General features: G+C 45.2%; 1 protein-coding gene across 1 annotated transcript; it reads right to left on the bottom strand.

The window, feature by feature from the left end:
- Positions 1-653: 653 nt before the first annotated feature.
- On the bottom strand, positions 654-12,874 carry vrk1 (VRK serine/threonine kinase 1). The gene is made up of 13 exons (XM_085342975.1): positions 12,817-12,874; positions 12,174-12,333; positions 11,965-12,020; positions 10,750-10,819; positions 10,124-10,211; positions 9,331-9,439; positions 8,379-8,471; positions 7,662-7,794; positions 7,028-7,148; positions 6,807-6,865; positions 4,173-4,342; positions 1,056-1,149; positions 654-917 (listed from the first exon to the last, which is right to left on the bottom strand). The coding sequence occupies exons 2-13, from the start codon at positions 12,331-12,333 to the stop codon at positions 769-771; spliced, it is 1,302 nt and encodes a 433-aa protein (XP_085199101.1). The 5' UTR covers positions 12,817-12,874; the 3' UTR covers positions 654-768.
- Between the last annotated feature and the right edge of the window lie 12,101 nt (positions 12,875-24,975).

Below are 24,975 nucleotides of genomic sequence, written 5' to 3'. Positions count from 1 at the left end.
CCACTGTCTTCTGGGCATTCAGCACCAGGTTGTTGTGGCTGCACCAGGACACCAGACGTTCAACCTCCCTCCTGTAGGCAGACTCATCCCCGTCAGAGATGAGTCCAATAACGGTGGTGTCATCTGCAAACTTGATTAGATTGACTTCCTGCAGCTGATATAAGGAGCTGTAAGCTGAACACAGCTTCAGCCGTCTGTTTGTTGAAACATAGTAACGCGACCGCATTTTCTTGTTAGTAACGGTAACGGCGTTGTAACGATAGAAATAGTAATTCGATTACTCGTTACAGAAAAAAGTAACGCCGTTACTTCTAACCCAGTTGTTCCCATCACTGCTCAGGAGGTAGAGCAGGTCATCCTCTAATCAGAAGGTGGGAGGTTCGATCCAGTCTCCAAGTATCCTTGGGACAGATACCAACCCCAAGTTGCTCTCTGATACAGCAATCCGATTATTGTTCAGCATCTGCAGACAAGTGGGAAACCATTTCTTTACCCCCAGTTTAAAGACAGCGCCATCTATGGACTCGTTCTTAATTCATGTGCCACTGAGTTCCTCAAACTTGCCATAAAAAAAAGCAACAGGACAACTGAAGTTTGAGCTTCTTCACACTTTGGCCCAGAAGTTTTAATAAGAACAACCGATCAATGTCGTTATCTCTTTATTGTTACAATGCAATCAAACATCAGCATCTATTAGCACAGTGTAACAGTGTAACAGCCCAAAGTAAATCCAACATAAAAGCCTGAGAGGAGGAGTGAGGTGGATGTTCAGGTGCTCGTTTTCTTGGGTCTGCCTCTGGATTTTTGGGCAAGTCCAGGTGATGTCTGGGTTCCCATTTCCACAAGTCTGGATTTGGGGTCACTGCTGGGCACCTTCCTGGATTTCAGAGTCTTTTGGGGACTTTTCTTTGGTCTGTCTGCAAAGTTAAATTCAGCAGGCTGTCAATCGTTTAACCCAAATGTTGTCATGTAGTTTTCATTCATAGCCTCTGCTTCAGTTACTCTATTTAGAGATACACTGACAAAAACTGGTGCACGCTGAAGAGGAAACCAACCGTTCTTCTTTGTGACTCTCTTTTTCTTGACGGGACTCGAATCCACCTCGCTCTCCTCCGCTCTATCCGCTGCCATCTTTCTTTTGGTCGTCTTCTACAGAGAGAGAAACACGATAAATATGAAGAGAAGCACCAGTCGGTGTGTTGATGTTGACTAAAAGACATTACTTTAAACCTGGGAGTCCACTGTGGGTCCTGTACAGTTTGTTTCTACAGAATATGTTAAATCAAGAACAAATGTGAATAAACATGAATATTTCCCACATAGATAATTACTGTCAAACTGCCTCATGCCATAAATTGAGATTTAATTCTATTTTTACTGAACTGTATTAATATAGTGCCAAATCACCACCATCGCCTCACACTAAGTTATTCTGTACGGTAAAGATGCTACAACCACACAGTGACAGTGGGAAGGAAAACTGAACAGGAAGAAACCTGGCCCCCGGCTCAGGGAGGGGCATCTGCTGTGAGGAGGGGGCACAGGCAAGAAGAAACACTGTAGTTCATCCAGAATCATCATTTAGCATAATCTGAGGTGTTTAACAAGTCTACAATGTGCATGCCCATCTAGCCTTTGTTAACAGGAAACACACACATGTAAATGACACAAACCGAAGAAGCCAGCAGCTCGCAGTCTCAGCCAACAGCAGCCACAACATCCTTGCAGCTTTATGATGGATGCAAACAGTCGATCCAGGCGTGCACTGATGATTATGTGCGTCTCACTGACCCTGAGCTCCTCATTATAGACTCTCCTCAGCACTCAAACTCTGTGCTGGAAAACTGCTACGTGAAGTTCTATCACAGGTATGAGGAAATCCCAGAGACTCCCCACAGGAAACATGTCATGCACTAGAATCTGACTGTCGCCATTACTCTCCTGATGTAGGGCTGTGACACTCTGCATCGACTACAACATGGACCGACCTGGGTTCATTCAAGGTGAAATGTACTTTGTAGAGCTTCCACAAACACGACGGCTGCTGAAGAGTTCTTCATAAACTTATTATGTCTGTCAAAGCAAACACGGTATGTCCTCAGGAAGTACAGGTGCCCCCAGAGAGAGCGATGCGCTTATCACAGGCAATCAGCTCCTCCATCCGCCGCCGTCCTTTCTGGGCCTGTGTAACGAGACTCCGCCCACTGCCCCCCTTTCCATTTTTGCCTCCATTTTGACAATTGCTACCTCATGATCACCATGCGGCACCCACTGAGGTGAACAGATTGGCGGGATAATTACATACAATAACAAGCACCAGGGCCCAGTAACCCTTCGGCTGGCAACACCACGTCCCCAGTGGCAGCTTCCATATGCACAGAGAGCACGTGGGGGAGTGACGGGGGGGAGAGAGGGAGAGAGAGGGAGATGGGGAGAGAGTGAGAGACAGGGGAGGGGGGGTGAGAGAGACACAGGGGGGGGATGAGAGGGAGACAGGGGGAGGGGGGTTGAGAGACGGGGGGGAGAGAAAAATGGGGAGAGAGAGAGAGGGAGATGGGGAGAGTGAGAGACAGGGGGAGGGGGGTGAGAGAGAGACAGGGGGAGGGGGGTTGAGAGACGGGGGGGAGAAAAATGGGGAGAGAGAGAGAGAGACGGGGGGATGAGAGGGAGACAGGGGGAGGGGGGTGAGAGAGAGACAGGGGGGGATGAGAGGGAGACAGGGGGAGGGGGGTTGAGAGACGGGGGGAGAGAAAAATGGGGAGAGAGGGGGAGAGAGTGAGAGACAGGGGAGGGGGGGTGAGAGAGAGACAGGGGAGGGGGGTTGAGAGACGGGGGGGGAGAAAAATGGGGAGAGAGAGAGAGAGACGGGGGGATGAGAGGGAGACAGGGGGAGGGGGGTGAGAGAGAGACAGGGGGGGATGAGAGGGAGACAGGGGGAGGGGGGTTGAGAGACGGGGGGAGAGAAAAATGGGGAGAGAGGGGGAGAGAGTGAGAGACAGGGGAGGGGGGGTGAGAGAGAGACAGTGGGGGGGTGAGAGAGAGGGGGGGAGAGTGAGAGAGAGACAGGGGAGGGGGGTGAGAGAGAAAGACAGGGTAGGGGGGTGAGAGAGAGAGACAGGGGAGGGGTGGAGGGAGAGACAGGAGGACAGAGAGAGCGAGGGGGAGTAACACATAAATGTTACGTTGTAGCTGAGAGCTCCAGCATCACGTACAGAGGCGATGATGTTTGTCCTGATGAACAGTCAGAGACGGGCTGCTGCATGCAGACACATGAAGGGAAACTTCTTATCAGCTGAGGCAAAGACAGCAATGCTAATGACTCCAGTTCAGCTGCTTTGGTCTTAATGAAATTAACAACAGGTGCACTAGAGGGGCAACAACGAGACAACTCCCAAAGCACTAGCATGAGGAGATACCAGGCTTCACAGCCAGTCCAGCCACGGCCAGGTCTGCCGTGTCGCCCAGCACAGCCATAACCCCCCTGGGGGGTCCCTAACCCATCAGCAGGAACAGTATCTGTTTCTTTGTGCGAGGAGGAACACGACGAGCACTATAAGAGCCGTCCACAAGGTTACTGGTGTGAATGTCTCTGACAAAACAATCAAGACTCGACATCCAGGCCTTGTGATCACTACCCAGCACCACGGAGCCCGAGTGGCATCGGCCATAATACCAGACTTGGCATTTCATCAAACCATGTGGCATCGCTTCATTCTGGACACGCCCCTATGACCACAACAATCTGAAGAGACAGGCGACCCCGAGGTGTTGGGGGAGGGGACTGTGAGCAGTCCCTGGAATGGACATCAAATGTGTCATCTATAGGAGCCTACACACTAACCCTTCGACCATAAAGACAGCTGGAGGATGGACACTAACCGAGAACAAAGTGAACTGGTGGATGAGTTAATGCAGAGGATGCACAACAACTACATATTATACAGTTCATAGATGTGAACTGGACACAATGATGCCTGAAACCATGAGACAGTTACTCCTGTCATCACCAAACAAAGTTAGAAGTAATTATGATGAAGCGACAGTTGTTCATTTCTTAGTCGACTAAATGAGGAAAATAATTCGACGGTAAGTCAGAGGTGTACACCCCCACAGGCTCGAGCTCAAATACTGCATTTTCTCGCTTCCCTCTAGAAACAAGTAGGAGCGCTGACCTTGGTGGGAGGCGCCGCTGCTCCACTGGCAGAGGTGAACTCCAGCTTGCCGTCCTCTTTAGGACCGATGGTCTTCAGTCCAGCCTGCAGGATAGAGCGCAGCTTGTCGTAGGGTGGTTTGGCTGTGTAGCCCAGAGACTTCACCTCCTCCATGAACCGCTGTATCTCATCTGCAACACAAGGAGAAGCCCGCTCATCAGAACCCTCACACCTTCTTGCTCGTTCGAGACCATCAGGTCATCCATGTTATTTTCATCAAACACTTCATAAACAAAGTCATAACTTAAACACAAGCTCCCCCCCCACACTGTTGTCACCATAGTGTGTTGCATTCAGATGTCAACGTCAGGCTAAATGTTGTGTGGTGGGACTTTCTTCAGACTTGGTGCACACACACACAGACACACACACACGGAGCAGAAAACAACAGTTTGCTCGTGCTCAGCACAGCAGAAGGACGGAGGTGCGACGTCTCCTCTGAACCAACACGCTGCCTTCCGGTCAAAGCACCAACATTAAAAGGCAACTTTTAGCACAGTCGGGCAACAATGTTGCCATTTACTGCCGCAGCTTGTGGCCTGTACTTCTATCCCAGTGAGAGGTCAGGTGGTCACTGCTCAAAGGCAGAACACCAAGTGGCGCTGTCACTTGGTGTTCGCTCGCTCTGTGGTAGAGTATCACTTCCTGTTCCTGCTCAAACACAGTGGTGTTTCTGAGTAGCTTATCTGCTTAGCAATTTAATTAAAAACTTTTAAATACATTCTTTTTCATAGTATAATCTTCACGTGCTTCATCCGAAGCACACTGTCTGTGTACTCACTACCTAACTTATAGCCAAAGTATTCACTCACTGTCTCTGTACTGTTTCGCTAGCTTAGCTTAGCTCGTAGCCGACTCGTTAGCACCATGGCTACTTCTCCTGTCCCTCCTGCACTTTCTTGCTCATTGTGTCAGATGTTTAGTTACTCCTCGGCCTCCTTTAGCAGTAATGATATCTGTAACAAATGTAGCATATTTGCAGCTCTGGAGGCCAGGATTACTGAATTGGAGACTCGGCTTCGCACCCTTCATTCACCCATAGCTAGCCAGGCCTCTGTAGCTGGTGCAGCCGAAGATAGCGTAGGCCCCGCTAGCTGTTTCCCGGCAGACCCCAAGCAGCTGGGGAAAGAGGGCGGCTGGGTGACGGTGAGGAGGAAGCATAGTCCTAAACAGCAGCCCCAGGTACACCACCAACCCGTTCATGTGTCTAACCGTTTTTCCCCACTCGGCGACACACCCGCCGGGGGTCAAACTCTGGTAATTGGTGATTCTGTTCTCAGACATGTGCGCAACAGCTGGAGTTCATGCATTTATTACTTCCAGGCTGGACTACTGTAATTCATTATTATCAGGAAGTCCAAAAAACTCCCTGAAAAGCCTTCAGTTAATCCAAAATGCTGCAGCAAGAGTCCTGACAGGGACTAGAAAGAGAGAGCAGATTTCTCCTGTTTTGGCTTCCCTTCATTGGCTTCCTGTTAAATCCAGAATTCAAAATCCTGCTCCTCACATACAAGCTCTTAAATAATCAGGCCCCATCTTATCTTAATGACCTTGTAGTACCATATCACCCTATTAGAGCACTTCGCTCTCGCTCTGCAGGCCTACTTGTTGTTCCTAGAGTATTTAAAAGTAGAATGGGAGGCAGAGCCTTCAGTTTTCAGGCCCCTCTTCTGTGGAACCAGCTTCCAGTTTGGATTCAGGAGACAGACACTATCTCTACTTTCAAGATTAGGCTTCAAACTTTCCTTTTTGCTAAAGCATATAGTTAGGGCTGGACCAGGTGACCCTGAATCCTCCCTTAGTTATGCTGCAATAGACGTAGGCTGCGGGGGGATTCCCATGATGCATTGAGTTTTTCCTTTCCAGTCACCTTTCTCACTCACTATGTGTTAACAGACCTCTCTGCATTGAATCATATCTGTTATTAACCTCTGTCTCTCTTCCACAGCATGTCTTTATCCTGTCTTCCTCCCCTCTCCCCAAAGGGGAGACAGATGGCCCCGCCCCTCCCTGAGCCTGGTTCTGTTGGAGGTTTCTTCCTGTTAAAAGGGAGTTTTTCCTTCCCACTGTCGCCAAAGTGCTGCTCATAGGGGGTCATATGATTGTTGGGTTTTTCTCTGTATCTATGAAGCGCCTCGAGGCCACTTTTGTTGTGATTTGGCGCTATATAAATAAAATTGAATTGAATCATGTTAGAAACACATGAGAGCAGCCAGGAACGGACGAAATGAATCAACTCACACTTTACTGATGATGCTGCTGTAACACACAAACCTTATCAAAGAACACTAACAGTACTGATCATAGCTGACAACAACTCCAAGGCAACTTAAACTCCTTAAACACTTAAAATAATGGAAAGGTAAAATGTTCGACTAATCATGAACTTGATATGATTTGAAGTCACACGGTTTCAGACTGTGGGATTATGCAGGGCATTGTGGTTTTCACAACCAGATCAAGACATGAGCATTCATGATGTGACAAGTGTACAAAAGTCTACAGTATATGAATAATACGGTGAGGCACGTCAGTGTGACCAGCTCAGCGCTGGTCCATCGCAGCCACAGAGCCGCCGCTGTCAGTCTGTCTCACCTGGTTTGTCTTGAGAGGAGAAACACTTGGCCATGAACTCGCTTATGTTTTCTTGACTCCTGGAGGTGAAAACGTTACACAACTTTCTTTAATACACATCAATCTGTGTGAACTGTACAACACAAAACAAAAATGTAAATAATAAAACGTACTGTAGAATTGTATAAACGGCAACGTGTTGCTGACTGGAGCACCCAGGCTCTGTGCTCAGTTTCACATACCGGATCTTGGCGTCTCTGACGTACAGCGGGTCCTGCAACTTGTCCTCCCAGGGCAGCCGGCCACACAGCCACTGAACCATGCAGTAGGACAGGATCTCCAGGTCGCTGCGCCTGGACGCGGCTGTTAGCAAACATGGCGCACGTAGCAACATTAGCAATATCAGACACTTATGTACATAATAGCATCCAGGTTATTTCCACGTTGTACGAGATGAGGAACACCAATCAGTATCAGTGTTGTTCTTTGGCAAACTTCAGCTGGAGCAACAACGCTGTGGCTGAACACACTCAGTACTACGACTGCGGCCCCAAAGGTAAGTCAGTCCAGCACACTGCCGTGTTAAAGTGCTCTGACTGCACAGCAAAACAAACATGGGTACTGTTTCGGTCTCTGGGCGAACGTGGGGCCGTGTCACACTCTACACTCTATGGTGCGTACTGAATCCCAGTTTAAATGGGGAGGAAACAGCCCAGCTGTTCCAAACCGTCCTCACTAAAATGGTTTGAAATCCGTTCACACTGATTTTCCTGTTCATGGTTAAAAACATCAGAGCCTGCCGACTCTTTCAGATTACCACTCTGGTTTTGTACACCATGTTGGGCGTCATGACTACTCGCGTACGTTTGCACCTACATGCTCCTTTGTGGCAGTCGATGCTTGTGAACTCGATGGTACCATCGTGACATTTCTTGGGGTCTTCCTTGTACTCCTTGGGCAGACCTTCAGGTGCGTACCTATAGGCCAGTCCATAATCTACCAAGTAAACCTACAGTTGACAAACACAAATATTCAGGCATGCACACACATACACACAGTACTAATCCATGTTTTAGCAGCGTTCACTGACTGTACACAGACAGGAGACACACGATTTCAATTCTAATTCCAGCTCCATAGCACTTTATTATTCCTCAGTTTGCATTGTGCTTATATTCTCTGTGGCTTTAATAAAGAAATGTAGAGCAATAAAAGCAAACCTACATTCACCACCTCCGAGGAAGAGCAGGAAAAACAACCAGAGCCAATATTAAAATCCTGAGGGGCTGATTTCCAAATTGTCATTTATAAAAAGCTCCTTAATAACACCACCGATGATACATTATTAATCTCCAAATTAAATATTTGCCCCTGCCCCCACCTTATTTGCAGCTCTGTGCTCCTGCCATCTAATCTCCCCCGTCTGAACACTCTGGCTTCACCTCCCCCCGTCACAAAAGCCTAATTGAATCTAATGAAGCAGTGCGAGTGTGTTCCAACCAAAAGAGGCTCCTCCTCCTGCCGATGCACAGGTCACAGCGGCACTTTGTAAACTGTCACAGTTTCAGTCAGCACGCTGGAACTCCAACTGACCTGGTTGGGATCGCTGTGACTCAACATGAGGTTAGACGCCTTCACATCAGCGTGCACGTACTCGTGCTCGTGGATGTACTCCAGAGTATCCAGCTGCACAGGAACAAATACTCCATCAAATACAGAGTACAGACACATCTGTGATGTAGCAAGACCCTAGTACAAAGTAATCACACTACATGGTTTAAATATAATGTGCAGTTTGCTGCTCAGCCCGTCATCACCTCACTGAGCAGCAGCCACGTAAAGCCAAACCTGTGATCACATTACGAGGATTTTATTAGCAACTCGATTCATTACGTTCAGTTTCAGAACATAAACATTTGTCTTTTTTAGAGGGGATGTAGCCGGGCTGAGGACCACAGAGCAGAGGAGAGTCTGACCAGAAAAAGTTTCACCTCCTCCACATAGATCTTAATAAACTAGAGCGAACGGGGAGACGCGCTGGTATAAGAGAAGCGTGGGATTTCCAACAAGAAAGAGAGTCACAGTAAATGACTGTTTCACAGTCTATCCAGTGTCACTGTGACAAGTCTTACTGGACTGTGTAAACAAATTACTTCATTGTTGGTATTTTCATGCAAACAAAGGATTTTCGATCGGAAGCACAGGTGCAGGAAATCTGCTGACGTTCGCGTTTCCGTAAAGCGGTGTCAGATTACAGTTTCAGCTCACTTTAAAAGCAGAAACAATCATTCCAGGATGAGCAGGAGAATGCTTCTGACCCACAATCATTAACACAACTGAAAATACACTTGTGTGTCTCTTTGGGAAAACCCATTTCCTCCCCTGTGCATCACTAACTCTGAGGATGAAACCGCTTGTTATTTGACCCTCATCATCAGTTATTTTCAGTTTGCGAACAACGTTCATCCTCAGGATGTTGGTCATGACCTGCTGTTTACAACCTAAGTGATTCAGACTGAAACAACTTCATCGTGACAAAACCAACCAGTCGAAGGCCGAGCTGCAGGACCAGCTTTCTGGGAAATCTCCTTCCGCATTCCTCAAACTTCTTCTGCAGGTCTGTGCCAAGTCTGTCGATGACCATGAACCTGTATCTGGTTGGGACAGAGAGCTTTGTTAGCAGAGCGTCAGAAAGGCTGCAGCTTTACCTGTTACTGTGAGGAGAACGCAGCTGTTTCACTTTACTTCTTATTTGGTGTTTTCTTTCATCGAGCTTTCAGGACATTAACACAGTAAAAAAATAATAAAATATTAAAAACTGAGTTGTAAAAGGCGTAAACAGGGAGATTAGCTTAAATATCGGAGTTACTATAAGTGCACAGAGGAGGTCAGGAGAGGTGATGCAAGGGCTGAGGATAGTGCTAACTATGTGACCCAGGCGGGACCAAAGCTGATGCCTTATCAGGCCACTGGGCCCTTATGAAACCAGTAACAAGTGCTACTACTGAGATCCACTACATGGTATCAGGCGGTGCCAAAGTAATCCACTGAATGAATCAGAGTGAGGTCTGCTATAGAAGGCAGAGACCTGAGCTGGGAAAACACAGGCTCTAATCAGCGTAATCATGCCCACCTCTCCTTTAAATCTGTGTGTGACTCCATCCAGTGTACAACATGCAAACACCATGGAGGAAAAGTCAAACACAGTTGATGCACAGCTCGAGCTGCGTGCACCAAATATAACTGCTGAACCTGAACGACTGCACGTCACACAGAGGGAGGAGAGATGGGCTGCATCATTACAACCTGAGACTCGTCCCCAGCACTCCCACCCTTACCTTTGACCCCCTCTCTCATGTCGACCCGAGCCCCAGTACCGGGGCACGCCCAGGTTCTTCAGCTTCTTGGACTTCATCCAGCTCTGAACTGCAGGGCAAGAGTAAACGTATCAGACACGTACATGAGCTTTTAATGTGTGCATACATGAAATCAACAACACAGGAAGTAACTCTGTGAAGCCTGGTGCTGGTTTAAGTGGGTGATGGATGTGAGACTCCAAGTAATAAGAGTATAAATCAGTGGGGGAAAGTGGCCAATATGGCCGCGAGCTAATCTGCTGCTGGGACAAATATTTACCAACAACGTGAGACTCCAGCATGAATAAAATATGAGGCTTCGGTTCCTTAGTCATATAACAGTTAATCGTCAGGGGAGACTGACATTTGGATTGTTATTATATAAAATGCAAAGCGGTGGCCCGAGGACTGGCGGCGCTGCCACCAAACGCTTCCTTTCCTTTGTAGGGCTCCTCTGAGCCTCGGCTGCAACACCATCTTTTAATTAAGAAACTTGCCTCTCTTTTTATTTGTTTGCCCTGCTGGTGAGACTCTTGTGTTATGATCGCAGGGCTAACTTTGGCTCGCTGACAGTGTGTGTGTTTATAGTGTCTGATCATGTGACTCACTGAGATCCGGCTTGGCAGCTCTCATGTAAAACGCGAGCTCGCAGAAAAGCGGTCCATTGTCAATAGGCTCCTGTGGACAGATCAACAGGTACATTAGGTCTGCAGACCCACAACAGCACACCGGGCTTTTGTGTTTCCACCCTTCACAGGCAGAAAAAAAGAAACAATCCAGAGTACAGCTCACAGCACGGCAGGCCGGTTCCTTCTCTTCCGTTTAAACATTTAAAAAACAAACAAACAAAAGTGCAAAAACTGGTTGTGTGTTTAAATCCAGGTTCACAGACTGTTACATCTCTGACAGTTAGGAGCAGGTCCGTGCTGGGAATGAGCCCCAGCAAGCGGTCGTGCTGCAGTTTCAATAAAAAGATTTAAAATGTTAAATAAATGTTGAATAGCTTCCACAGTTTGTTTCAGACAGCGACAGCACAAATAATTAGAGTTAAAGTTGGAATAAACACAGTACAGGTAGAGCTTTACATTTGGCCCACAACAGCCATCACGTCACTTTTTAACAGCAACGCCTGCAGCGTGCAGATGTGAGCCTGCAGTGGGCTACAGCACAGTGGAGCTGACGGCGCTTTTATTCAGGCCACGCTCGCTGCTGTACGTCTCGTCTCTCCTCACATCTCGACAATGATTTGAACCAAAAACGTAAAATTTGGATTCAAACGTTGCCACTGATTCAGTTCAGATCTTGGGTGATGTGGCATCCCCGGGCTTTTTCTCCCCGTTTCTCCTCCTTAAGAATAGAAACAGGGAAATGGTCACAGTGCAGAAAGCGCCTTATTGGCTGCAACGTTTGCACTGTGATCACTTCTCGTGACACTTCAGTGACCAGCAACTGGACAGAGCCATCTGTCAGGTCCATGGTCAAGGCCTGTGCTGGCTGCATCGCTGCAGTTAGTGAACAAATAAATCGGACGATTCTCAGAGTCAAATGGGAGAGACTGATGAGTCTGCACATTAGAGCAGAAAAGCAAGTCAAACAAGTCCTGTCAGTATGTGAATTATTTCTGGACTTAATCCAATGAACTTATGCTGCCAATTAAGTCTTAACTCTTGATGGGCTTAACTAAAGTGGAAGTGTTATAGAATAGAAATTGATATGTCATAAAATACAAAGGTTGAGTTGGCTTTGGTAGCTACTTTTCTGTGAGTAAAGACAAAAGTATGTGACGAGTAATAATGCCGGGACTGGAACAAACTTAGTCCTACCACTTTGATGACATAGCGAGCGTCAGCACCCACGGGGTTTGCAGAATTTTCCTCGGCTGGGGAAAACATGAGAGGGAATATGTTCATTATTTACAGTATTTGGTTGACACATGCTTAAAATCTTTATTCACTTTTATTCAATATAAAGTTTGCAGCTCAAACTCGGATGTTAACTAGAACTAACATACAAATAACATTGTCTTTCTTACCCAAGTATATGACCCCAAAGCCCCCCTGACCGATCGGAGCCCCCAGCTTCCATTCCTTCTTCATGGTGTCCTTCAGCACTTCTCCAGGAGGAAACTCCTCTGCCAGTTTCCTCTTGGCAGGGGCTCTGCCTCTGCCTGCCGCCTTGGCTTTAGGGGGCATCTAACACACACAGCCACGGTGGTCGTTAGTGCTGCTCCATCGTGATGGAAGCAGAGCTCCAAAATAAAACTAAGCTAAACATCGTTGTAAACACAACAAGAAATGGAAACTTGTACTTTTCGGGTCACATCAGAACCATGTTTTTATCTGTACCGAAGTTAGCTAACCACATCCTGAGTTCCCCATCACCTGCTAATGTGTGCAGCCTGTACGAGACATTTCCCCAACACGAACCGCCTGTTAGCATTCAAACCAACAGAAAGAGAAACAGTAAAGCGATGACGTCGTGCGAATCCCGCACCTTGCGTTGTTCTTTCGAGGCTCGTTAGCTCTCATGCTAACTGCGCGGTCTTGTGAGTAACCGTGTGTCACATTAGCGCCTACATGACCCGCTACATGACGCCGTCCGACAGCACACGCTCCCGAGTCGCTGTGGTTGGTTCCGTTAGCGTACACATATATGCGTGTATGACAGAAACATACCGTCGCTTCGTTGTTTATGCTTCCCTGTAGGAGAAACTGTACACGGACCAAACTTCCCGCAAAACTACCGGTCAGGAAGTGACGTCCTCGTACCGCGCTATTTTATTGGGGGAAGTCGGTGCTTCACTACTGCGTGAACAGCGACGAGCTGTCCTTTCTGTTAGCGTGAAGAAGTTTAAATACGCATTTAATCCCCGGGATCTCTTAATATATGAAAGATGTAAATATATTTTAAACATGTCTTAATATAAGAAGAAGTGCAGTTTCAACAGCAACTCTATTTTCTGCATTTCTGCTGCTGAAACCTGCCAACATGACTCCTGTGGGCTCAGTTCTAATAAAGAAATATGAGCTCAGACTGTCCTGTAAATATAAAGCAGAAAGTTTACAGAAAATGCCTTTTTTAATGTGGAACCATCATCCATCCATTATCTGCTGCTTATCCTCCATGGGGCAGGTCTTCAGTACGTGATCAACTATCAGAGCTGTGTTATTAATTTCTTATTGTTTTATTATCAAACCATGGACTAATATGTCCTATTGTGCTATTTAGTTAAGTCCAAATCTGTGTTTGATTCTGTAAATTTATTTAATTTTGGAAAGAACAACAACATTTAATGTTAGGGCTTGTGCGTAATACTTTGCAGTCAATAACTCCCTGAGGTGTAGAACCATGAGTTTTGTGATTCCTTAAGTCAGTAAAAGGTCATCCAAAGTCACTTTTTGTCTTTATAATAATGAAAACATCTCACCCAGTTTGTAGGCAGTGCAAATATATCAGAGTAAAACACAGTCCGCGCTGCTCATAGTTCAGATTGTGTATATTTGCACCTAAGTGATTAAATATATATGCTTTTGTCTCCATGCACCATAATGATGTGTTTTCCACCCATCCAGCCACACCAGTACTGCTTCATCTTATAAGGCACCTGAGAGAAACAGAAGGGGAAAGTCTTATTTTCTAGGTTAAGAAGAGCATTCATTAATTTCACTACTGTCACTGTATTGCCCAATCAAAAGTCTTAATACCTCTCCCCAAGGGCGTAGATTTGGTTTTGGCATTGGTGGGGACGGATGATTCAGCCACCGAACCCTGTCCTGTTTCTTTTTTTTTCCTTTTTGTCTTTGCTTCTTGATAAAAAAAAAAAAAGAAGTAAATATGCCTACATATGCTATTCTACATGCTTTTAAACCATTTAAAATTACAATTCATAGTTTTATGTGTGAATTATATAATGTTAAGTTACTATTAAACAAATGACTGACTTTAGTTTACTTCAACCATATTCCATATAAATCAGGTATCATACAAAAATAAAAATAGCTTCAAATACAGTCGTGACAATAAAAGAATATGACTTTAAGGACTTAACAACATTAGTTCAGTTATAGTGCACCAACATCTCTGACACATTAGCACTAAGGGAACACTCAGTGACCTGCTGGTTTTTGTCCATAAAACTACTCGTCTAAGATGACCACAGAGTAAAAGATCTCTCAGCAAAATGATGCAACATTTTAGGCACTATTGCCCCGATTACCTCAGTGAGCTGAGATCTTTTATTCTAAACATGAACTACTGTTACAGCAACAGACATGGACTACATGCCCCACACAACAACTCAATGTCCACTATGTGAAGGAGCCAAACACATGCCTTCTCCTCTCGTTAATCTACAGCACCAAATCATCATCAGTCACCTGTGAGCTCTCCTCTTCACCTGTGAGCTCTCCTCTTCACCTGTGAGCTCTCCTCTTCACCTCTGTCCGAGCTACATGGCAGAGCTGCCTCTGTCACCTGATCAATAACAGTGAGACACTCCACATACATGCAGTCACACATGTACTTCAAATACAGTCATGAACCACCAGGTCATCATCCAGTTTCACCTGTGATCTTGTGTCACCATTACTCTCTGAGCTCTGTGTTGGTTCTTCTGTCACCTGACAAACAGGACAAACATGACAATAAGAATAAAACGTGCAGCTGCTTCAGTGTTTCTGTCACTTTGTGCAGATCTCGACTCGTCAGTAATGTTTGTAGGCTGAGTGCATTTTAAAACTGTGCAAACTGCACTACAAGGTGGAATATCTGCAAAATCATGACGACCTCATGATATTTTGTCTCAAAAATTAACCCTATGAATATGTCAGAGCCATTAGGATGAAATTATTGTGTCACCAACATTTTAATGTTAGACGTATAACTTTAACAGCCTCTGTAAACTAACAGTTTCTCTGACAGCTTCAATCAAAATGAGAAACGCTGCTCTGAGACTGAGAGAACTAACAGTGCTGCCTGCTGTGCAGGTAGTTTCCAAAACACGGTATTAATGGGTACATACTTAGACTGATGTGGGCCAAAGCCTAGCACAGCCTGTAACGTTATTATGACGGACACATTTTATGCGTTAAGTGACTCACAGGTTTATATGAAAAACACTTTCTTATATCCAGCTTCTTCCTCTTTGCTGCCGTCCTCCTCGCAGCGCAGGTTTGCCGCTGCTGAAACTAAACAGAGCTCCCTGAAAGGCTCAGCCAATCACATTGGCCATATTTGTCACATGACGTAGGACTCCAGTAGAGCACGTAATTTAACTCTTTCTGCACCGCTGGGTGAATGAGACGCTGACAGATCGTTTTTTCTTTCTATAAGGTTTGTTTGTTTTTACTCGAAGAGATCGAAATGTTGGTGGGGACAATTCAATAACCGCTGGATATTGGTGGGGACGTGTCCCTTCCGTCCATGCCAAATCTACGCCCTTGCCTCTCCCCTACTTTCATTGTGTGCCTGTATAGCAGAGTTTACTGTGGAAGAAGTGGGTGATAATGATGAACAAACAAAAATGAAAAGGTGGCACTAAAAAGCTGAGAGAGAAGACAAAATTACAAAAAGATGCAGCAAAATGTGTCTAATTTAGTGACTTGTTATCTGTCGAGGCTGCTGCATCGTCAACAGTGGTAACAGCAACAACTAGTAACAAGTGCTCACAGGCTGAAGAACCTACTGCTGCTAGTGCCCTGTGTGGAGAAGTGCAGCAGTCCTAACTGCTATGGGCTTGAAGTCGGCCTCTAGTGTTGTCACATCCCCATTGAGTTCCCGATGAAGGCTCTCAGGGTCCTGTTGAGGTTGTACAGTTCTAGGCTGGTGTTTTGCTCCTCTGGTATTCTTGCCCATCCCTTTCTGTGCCTCACTCATGTGTCTGTTCATCTTAGCCTCTATGATGCCTGACAGGAGCTTCCATGTGATGCTGAGGCAGGTTACTGGTTGGTAGTTGGAGGGGACCGGTCCCTTCCTGGGAAGAAGCTGTTCTTTAGTCTGTTGGTTTTGCACCTGATGGGTCTGAACCTTTTTCCAGAGGGCAGGATGTTGAAGAGGTGGTGGTTAGGATGAAGGCGGTCCTTTATAATTGCTCTGGCTCTGGAGAGACATCTTGAGCTGGAAATTAAGTGCAGGTAGGAGAGTGTACAGCCAATCACCTTCTCTACAGTTCTTATGACCCTCTGTAGTCTCTTCTTGTCAGCTGTTGTGCAACCAGTGTACCACACAGGTGGCACAGTAGGACACTAGGAGGTCAGACTGTTCCATCTCAGAACCCCCAGGAAGTGGAGGCGCTGCTGGGGTTTCTTCACCAGGGCTGATGTGTTTGTGGTCCAAGATAGGTCCTCAGATATGTGGGTGCCGAGGAACTTAATAGAGGATACCCTCTCCACAAAGTCACTTTTATGGAGAGGGGGGGGCATCCGTTCTTGTTTTGTTGGTGTTTAGGGTGAGGTCATTGTAGTTGGCCTGTTCTACAGTTGTGCTCTGTCACACTTTACTGTACTTAGCACAATAATTAGAGTGGCTGCTGCACTTTAGCTGTTCATTTGCGTGTTTGTGTGTTTCTAAGAAATGTTCTCTGTAAGAAACAAATTACTCCAATGAAAAGTTCATTCTTGTAACTGTAACCCTTGAAAAACCATCATTAGAGAAGCTTGGTGGGGGCTGCTGCAGAGACGAAGGTCGGCCGTGCTTCAGTGGCTGTTGCAGTGTGTTGTGTCAGGTTGGCTGTGATCTGTTGTCTCTGAACTGTCTCCACAAACTGCTGCTTCTGTATTTTGTCTGTTTCATTCTGTCTTTTTTGACATTGTCAGGCAGCTTGCAGAGACAGACACTTCAGTGGGAAACTCAACCAAAGTATTTGGATAACTAAGAATATTTGATCGAACGTGGTTACCTCGGTAACTTACCTGTGTTTGTCTTATCCAGAACAGCCCTGAATTTTGTAAATGAATCTGAATAAGTATGTAAATGTGCAGAGCCTTACCTGTTTTCAGTGTGTCATTCGATCCAAACATATTGGGTAACAGTGCACAGCTCATGAATAAGATATTGGTTCTTCAGTGTCGCCACAGACTGAAGACGTTTCACATTCACGAGGGCACGTCGTCACTACTTCACTCTTTTATGTTACCAGAAGTACTTCAGTAGCTGCTGTCACAGCTCCATGGATAGCATGTAACGTGACCGACGCTGGAGTTCCCATCCTGACTAACCATTGGCCTTCTATTACAATAGAGCGCTCCGTGCTGCAGTCCTAAAGTAAAGAGAGGCGATGACCAACTGCAGTGATGATGAGCAGAACGATGACAGCTCAGGACAGCCCAGAAGGAAATCAAAGAGAAGTAAAGGAGGAAAGCATGTGTGCTTCCCTCCGGACGAACAGCTAGTGTCCAGCTTTGCTGAGCATGGGAACGCTGAGAAACTGGGTGAGCTGCTGTTTAAGTGATGACGTTCAGTGATGGTGGAAGTGTAGCTCTCACTTCTATACCTGATTTAAGCTCTTAACATCTCATTAAAAATGACCACTACATGTTATTTTAGCATCTTAATATCTAAAGGACGTGATCAATCCATGATTTCACTAAAAGAAGTAAATTAAAGAATTTTACATATTTTATATTTATATTTGAGATTTTGAATCAACGATTTGAATGTATTTGTCAAAAAGATGCACCTTACATCATGTTAGCATGTTACTCTTATTCTGTCCTTGAAAAAGCATCAGACATGTAGCAGAAAAGCTGAACTAAAATCCAGTCAACTCATGTATTATTTATAACAGGCATTTTTAGGGATTATAACAAAAATAATTTGAGGGATTTTGCAGGAAAATAATATTTGAATATTTTGCCTTTGTTTGCTCCTGTGAAGACAAGCATTAGTAACTCCTGCTTTTTTCTTTATTTATCATTATTTTGAACCCATTTTAATGGAGACTTTCTGTGTTCATGTTCCTCCATATTTCCTCTGGACTGCACACAGTAGTTTTGACTGACCTATACTTGGTGCATCCACATTAGGGGATCACCTGTGCACACTATCCACGGGGATCACCTGTGCACACTCAGACCTCAGTGAAGAATCAAATGTTGTCTCTCACGTCAGCTGGATATAAAGCTGTGCTTGATGCATTAAGATACGTGATTGGTTGATTGATCATTCAGAGACTGACATTCATGTCCTTCTCACTGACAGTTCCCTGCAGTGCACACACACACACACACACACACACACACACACACACACACACACACACACACACGCACACACACACACACACACACACACACACACACACACACACACACTTACCTTAAGTACTTTTGCATGGTTGCTTTTGCTCACTAATTGCAGAGGCATTAAAGCAGTGAATGAGCAGATTCTCCTGTTTCAGCTGACAGCAGACTCACCTTCACAGAGGTGTCGCTGGCCTATCAGGACAGCTGCAGCAGACATCAGGTGACGCCCAGGGAGCGCATCCTGCAGCAGCTCCAGGTATGCAGCCTCACGTCAGCTCCTGATGGATTCAGTCATCTTATCTTATCTTATCTTTGACACCCCAGCCGCTGGTCAAGCCCTGCAGACTCTCTAAAGCAGCGGTCCCCAACCCCCGGGCCTCGGACCGGTACCGGTCTGTGAGTCGTTTGGTACCGGGCCGTGAGAGTTGAGGCTCAGGTGTGAAATGTATAGTTTTCAGGGTTTTATTGGTTTTCAGCGTTATTTTGTTATCGTTTTTATCGTTTACTCGATTTTCCTGGGTCTTTTCAGTGTGTTATGAATAAATTCTCTTTTTTTCGGTACCGGTACTAGTTTTATTTTGTTGTATTTATCCGCGACACCTTAAAGGCCGGTCCGTGAAAATATTGTCGGGCATAAACCGGTCCGTGGTGCAAAAAAGGTTGGAGACCTCTGGTCTAAAGTGTCAGTGAAGCCAGCGTGCCCTGTTAACGAGTGGCCTTATACACTAATGAACAACATCATACTGACTTGCGAAATCAAAAACTGATTTCCATATCATGTGTGAACTAGAGCCAGAAAACCAGTCGACACATTCAAATGAATTATTGTCGTTTGGTTACGCAAAGATTTTTGTCCCAGATTCCAAAATCAGTTTGTTTCACTGCAGTTTGACAGAAATCAATTTTTAGCTCTTCTGGGGTTTTAATTAAATTGCAGTTAAAATGAGTTTTGTTCTTACAGGTTACTGAGAACGGTTGGAAATCTACGTGTATGCAGACTTCTGCCAGGTTGCTAGGAGATATATATTTAGAGATTACATTACAACCAGCACTCAGTGCAAGCCTCTGTGCAATATTTACTTTAAAGGGAGTAGTGTTGTATTTTATATACATTCAATTTGTTTGTGTCGTATTAACTGTTCTCTAAGAAGCTGGTAGTGCAGTCACACGTTTATCAGTAAACTTCACCGAAGGCAGGTGTGACGTGTGAAAGACAGGTCGTATGTATGTGGTGGAAATATTCAGAGGTGAACTTGTGATCATTTCCTAAACGCTGCAAAGGTGAGAGACTCTGTGAGCGTTTGTCCTTATTTTGGTCCAGAGCGATGTGATACATCCTGTATGTGTTTATGTTGTCAGCCGCCCAGGGGAAGTCATATTTACAGTGGTTTCTTTCCTTTATGAGCCTCACAGCGAACTCTGTGAGGGACATGTTGTAATGTGTGTTAAAACTGTGGGCTGCATTAAACAAAATGAGTAGTTTTCAGAAACAAGGGCAGTTCCTGCAGTATGAACATATTTGTACCTGAACAACATTAGAAAACATCTGAATTCAAAGCTCGGCCACAGAGCCGCGTATCTTAAACCAACAAAGTGAAATATTGCTTTAAAAGCAGTGTGTGTAACCTTGTTCTTCTATGCAACATCAGCAGTTCTGCTGATAAAATAAGCGTAGCATGCAATGATATGTCGGCTCTGCAGAAAGGATCAATATCAACTGTGACCTGGTACAGTTCAAGCCTCAGACGCTGTCACAGCCATTTTATCCAAACAAAGGCACTCTCAGGTATGATGTCAGAGCATCGTATCACGCTCAGTCTGTGCACACACATACTGAAGTCCTGTGCGTAATTGAAATGATTCGGTTCCATCAACCTCAATCAGGCTTATTGCGACACAGCACTGACAGCATCTCCACTCTAAACAAGAGGCTAAGAGCAGGTTAGAAGCTCAAGCTAGTATGAATGCAAGTAATTAACACCTGTAAATAAAACGTGCACAGGTAGAAAGAGTGTACGGCCCCGTGTCTAAGTTAATACTGAAGGAAAAGACACTGACAGTAGTACGTGCAGTACCAACAGTCATTCTAACAGTGATGATTCTGATAGAAATCCCATCCCAGAGGTTTTTAAGGTGGCAATAATTAAACCATGACTTGATCCTGCTGTGGTGGCTAATCACAGACCGCTCTCTAACCTCTCTTCTATTTTTAGAAATTCTTGAAAAAGCAGTTTGCCTGTTATAGACGGGTCCACGGTGCACCTCTGGCATCTTAGAAGCACACAGTGGGGGGAACAGGCTGTCATTTCTAGTTTCATTTTAGTGGAGGGAGAGAGAATATCAACCAAAAACGCTTTACATAACAGTTAGAATTATAGAAATGGGATTTGCATGTCATTACATGAAGTAAATATTTAGTCCCCTAGCAAAGTATGAGTGAGTACTTGGTGGAGAAACCCTTACATGCACAGCTGTAAGACTTTTCTTGTAGTTGGCAACAGATATGCACACGAACCTCTCAGGAGGGATTTTACAGAAACAATCCTTCAGGTTTCTTGGCTGCCACTTGGAGCTTCAGCTCCCTCCACAGATTTTCTGTCGGTCTGGATCCTGGCGAGGCTACTCTGTGACGTAGCCATAGTCTTGTTGGCTTGGTCATATGTCGTGGGCGGTTATCATCCTCAACCCATCTCAGTGGAAGTCCACTGGCCCGTCAGTGTGAGGTTGTCCTGTAACCTTTGCAGAGAAACAGAAATAATGTTTGGACCTTTGTGCTTTCCTGGGGGCAGCGGTGCTGTTTGGGTCATGCTCGGCATTTCTGTTCCTCCAAACTCAGCCGGCTGTGTTCATGCCCAGGGCTCCAGATGGTTTTATTACACTGAGATGTTTACTGGCTTAAGACTGTGGTCCAACTGCCTTCAGACCACCAAGTCATTTTAGGCTCATCCGCCACCTTTCTCATGATCATCTTCACCTGATGAGGAAGATCCTGCGGCCGCATGCCATTTCCATTTCCAAATAATTCTCAGTAAGCTTGTTGCTGTGGACCATCACAGCCTTGTCTACAGTCTGGATGTTCGAACAGCTCGTTGGTTCTTGTCCATGGTGGTGGAGAGGTTGGAACAGAAGAAATGGATCCTGTGAACAAGTGTGTATCATAAAACACTGAGACCAAGGAGTCCCACATGTGTGCCCACATGGACACAGCCAGTCCGTGGGACTCACAATTACTGAGGTCGCTTTTACGTGTTTTTATTTTGGATTTTTGTTGATATCGATCCATTAAAATCCAACTGCCATAAAATGTAGAGACGGTTTATTTGTTGTGTGCTAGCAGATAAATTCAGCAGGGATGTAATAAGCATTGACCCAACTTTAAACTCTTACTGGACAGTGACTCAGTGCTGACATTTAGAAAGAAATAGACTTGATCCTGTTGTTGTGAGAAAAGCTGCTTGACCCATAAATGCCTTTGTGAAATGAGGTCGTTTGAAACCCCAGTGAACTGTGAGATTTGGTTGGACAGTGGAGACTGTGCGCTTGCACACTGGTTGCATGCACCGTGTCATGGCAGCAGGGAGTGTTTGTTTCATCGTGTTGTGAAGTTCAAACAGAGCAGTTTTGTGTTGATGATGTAGTTACTGTAACACTAAACTGTGCGACAGGACAGGCCCTGACAGCCTCCTGTGTTACTGTGCGTGCTGTGCGAGTACACAATGACAACAACACACTCCTCATGCACATTTAGCAGCAGTGTACCTGTAGTACTAACTTCTAACCTGACATCAGCCTGTCGTCGCTCTCTTATCAGGAATACAGTAGCGTGGAAAACATCAGCACATCCCACCAGTGTAATCCTCTTTGAAACACTGCTACTGATAAAGGTTATGTATTCAAAGATATAATACATAAAATTGGCCTCTTTTACAATAATTCCTATAATTGAAATAAAAAACATCAGTCAGAGGGAAAAAGTAAACACTCCTGATTCAGGAGCTTCCAGAGCTTCAGCCTCCTGCTGTGTCTGGCAGACGTTTTGAACAGAGCTCTAAATTATTAAAAATAAATCATCCTACAGGGGAGATGATCTACACATGGCATAGATTTCAAAAGAATGTCGATTTGTCCAGGAGAGGCTGTTCTAAGAGCAGATATTTGATGCAAATAATAAAAAAAGTCTCTAAAAGTTTTTTTCAACTGTCACCGTCATCACAGATCTGACCTGCTCGGCAGGGATGGCAACACAAGCCCACATATGTTTAGTGACAATGGAAGCAGCAGCTCGGTTTCCAGGTGAAAAAGGAGCAAAAGAAAAGAGTTCATTTGGGAGAAGTCTGAGGAGTTTGCACCGAGATGACCGACAAGCTGGGAAACAAACTCAGGTTAGGATTGGACAGACTCACAGCAAGAAGGGGACGGCTTGAGGAGTGGGCCGTACTTAAGACGAAATGATCTCCAATAAGGAAATAAATATTCTTTCTCAGCGAAGATGACTCCTGTTGGAATAATGTCTGTCATTCATTAAAGGTGTGAGAGTGCATCTTTCTACAACATGAAGATGTTAAGCACTCCACCAAGTCCAAATCTGATATAATCAAATTAGCTCCCACTAACATTAGTGTGGAGCAGCTGTTCAGATCATTAAAGAGGCTCTAAATGAATCCAGAAAGCAGTGTTTGCTAATCTGCTGGCTTTGGCAGGTGCGCGGCATGCTAACCCAAGTTTGCGTTAACATAGATTTAAAAACTGACATCGTAGGTACGTCCATCAGAATTTTCAGATGAGTTCGAATCTCAGTGACTTAAAGGTCAGAGGTCGCTCACCTGGGATTTTCAAATGAACACCACAGGTGCAAAAGTCTGGGAGAAGTTTAAATGTCAGTCACCTCGTCTTCAAGGTCAGGGGTCAAGGTTTTTCAAAATCCCAGAACTCGAGAATTAGGCTACGTTCAAAATTCACAGATGCAGCTACTGAAAGAGAGTTTGAGTCTGAACTCAAGGTCAGAGGTCACATTTGTGAAACGCACTGGCACTGGCTGCTGCTAGTATTGTGTGACTCACATATCCAATCCTGGATCAGACACGGGTCAGGTGATGACGACACTGGGCCAATCATGTAAGCGGCCTATTACATTTACCTCTGTGTGGAGTCGGCATCGGGCAGCAGCGACTGCTAGCAGCAGAGCTAATGCAGCTTCTGGACCCACTGTACAGTAACGCTCCGTGTTCAGAGCTTTTATTTGTGTTTTCAGTTTTTAATAAGTACGTGACCAGGTCATGTGACACAGCTGTGCGCTGCTCACTCTTATAACACTTGTTAGGAAGCGTTTGGTCAGAAGCTCGGCGCTGTGTGTGAGAGCCGTCTGCAGTCAAGACGTTCACACTGACTCGGTTTATCTTGTTGCCATTATGATTTTTGAATACGTCTCATTCTGACTAAAGGACGATCTGATATCCTCGTGTTGGCGTTGTTCCCACATCATCATAATAAATGTTGTTCCCAGTTCAACATCGCAAGTGACCAATCACCTTCTTGTGATGTCATACTCCTGCGACTTCGAAATACCCACCTTAAAACAAATTTTCTTCACTTGTGCCCGCCTCTGTCTGTCAATCCAGCGCTCCGCTTCACTTGCGAGAAACCGCCGCCTGTCCGCCGAATTTGAAGTCCTTTTAGGATACTTTTTAAACGGTAAGCATTATACATATGTTCCTCACTTGGCTTGGTGTCTGTTTGCTAGCGATAGGCTACTTGACGACAGCATTAGCTAACCAGTGTTCTCTAGACCAGCGTTCCCCAACTTTTTTGGTGTTTCGTGGCCCGGGGGTTGGGTCAGGCAAAATTGCAGGGACACCGTGTTAATGTTGTCCCTGGGACATCAATTACACAGTGGCCCAGGACAAATTTGTAAATTTCTGGATTACTGTTAATCTCCATAGAATCAAGAACCCATGTCCAGTTTCACAGCTATGGACCAGTTAATTATGTTTCCAGGTGATATTTTGATTCATAGATTCAGCACACAACCATTGGTCTAGGCCTTTTAGTTCAAATTCTCTTCACTTATGTTTGTAAAATGATCAGGGAAGCTACTGCAATTTTGCCTGACAGCATTTTTATGACAGCTATATTCACCTGTACATTTATTATATATTATAATACATTGACACGCAATTCTCTGGAGAACACTGGTTCGCAAGTAGCCTATCACTAGCAAACAAACAGCTATCCATTTCAGCCATTTCAAGGAAAATATATGTATAATGCTTACTGTTTATTAAAGAAAAGTATCTTGAGTGGAATTCAAATTGCTGGATCGGCGGACAAAAGGCGGTTTCTCGAAGAACATTTGTTTTTGAAGGCGGGTATTTTTCGAAGTCGCAGAAGTATGACGTCACAAGAAGGTGATTGGTCACTTGTAATGTGGACCCTGGAAAAACATTAATTATGATGATGTGGGAACAACGCCAACACGAGGATATCAGATCGTCCGTGACTAAATATTAAAAATGCAAAAACATCTGCATGCACATCATCGTGCACACACACATCACAGTCGCTCACGCAGGCAGTAAAAGTATTTCCTTTCTTAGC

Source organism: Diplotaxodon limnothrissa, linkage group LG19 (assembly GCF_057381915.1).
Source record: "Diplotaxodon limnothrissa isolate DT_005_m linkage group LG19, D_limnothrissa_male_GT1.1, whole genome shotgun sequence".
NCBI lineage: Eukaryota > Metazoa > Chordata > Actinopteri > Cichliformes > Cichlidae > Diplotaxodon > Diplotaxodon limnothrissa.
Note: the sequence above shows the minus strand (reverse complement) of the source record. Positions and strands in the feature narration are given on the sequence as shown.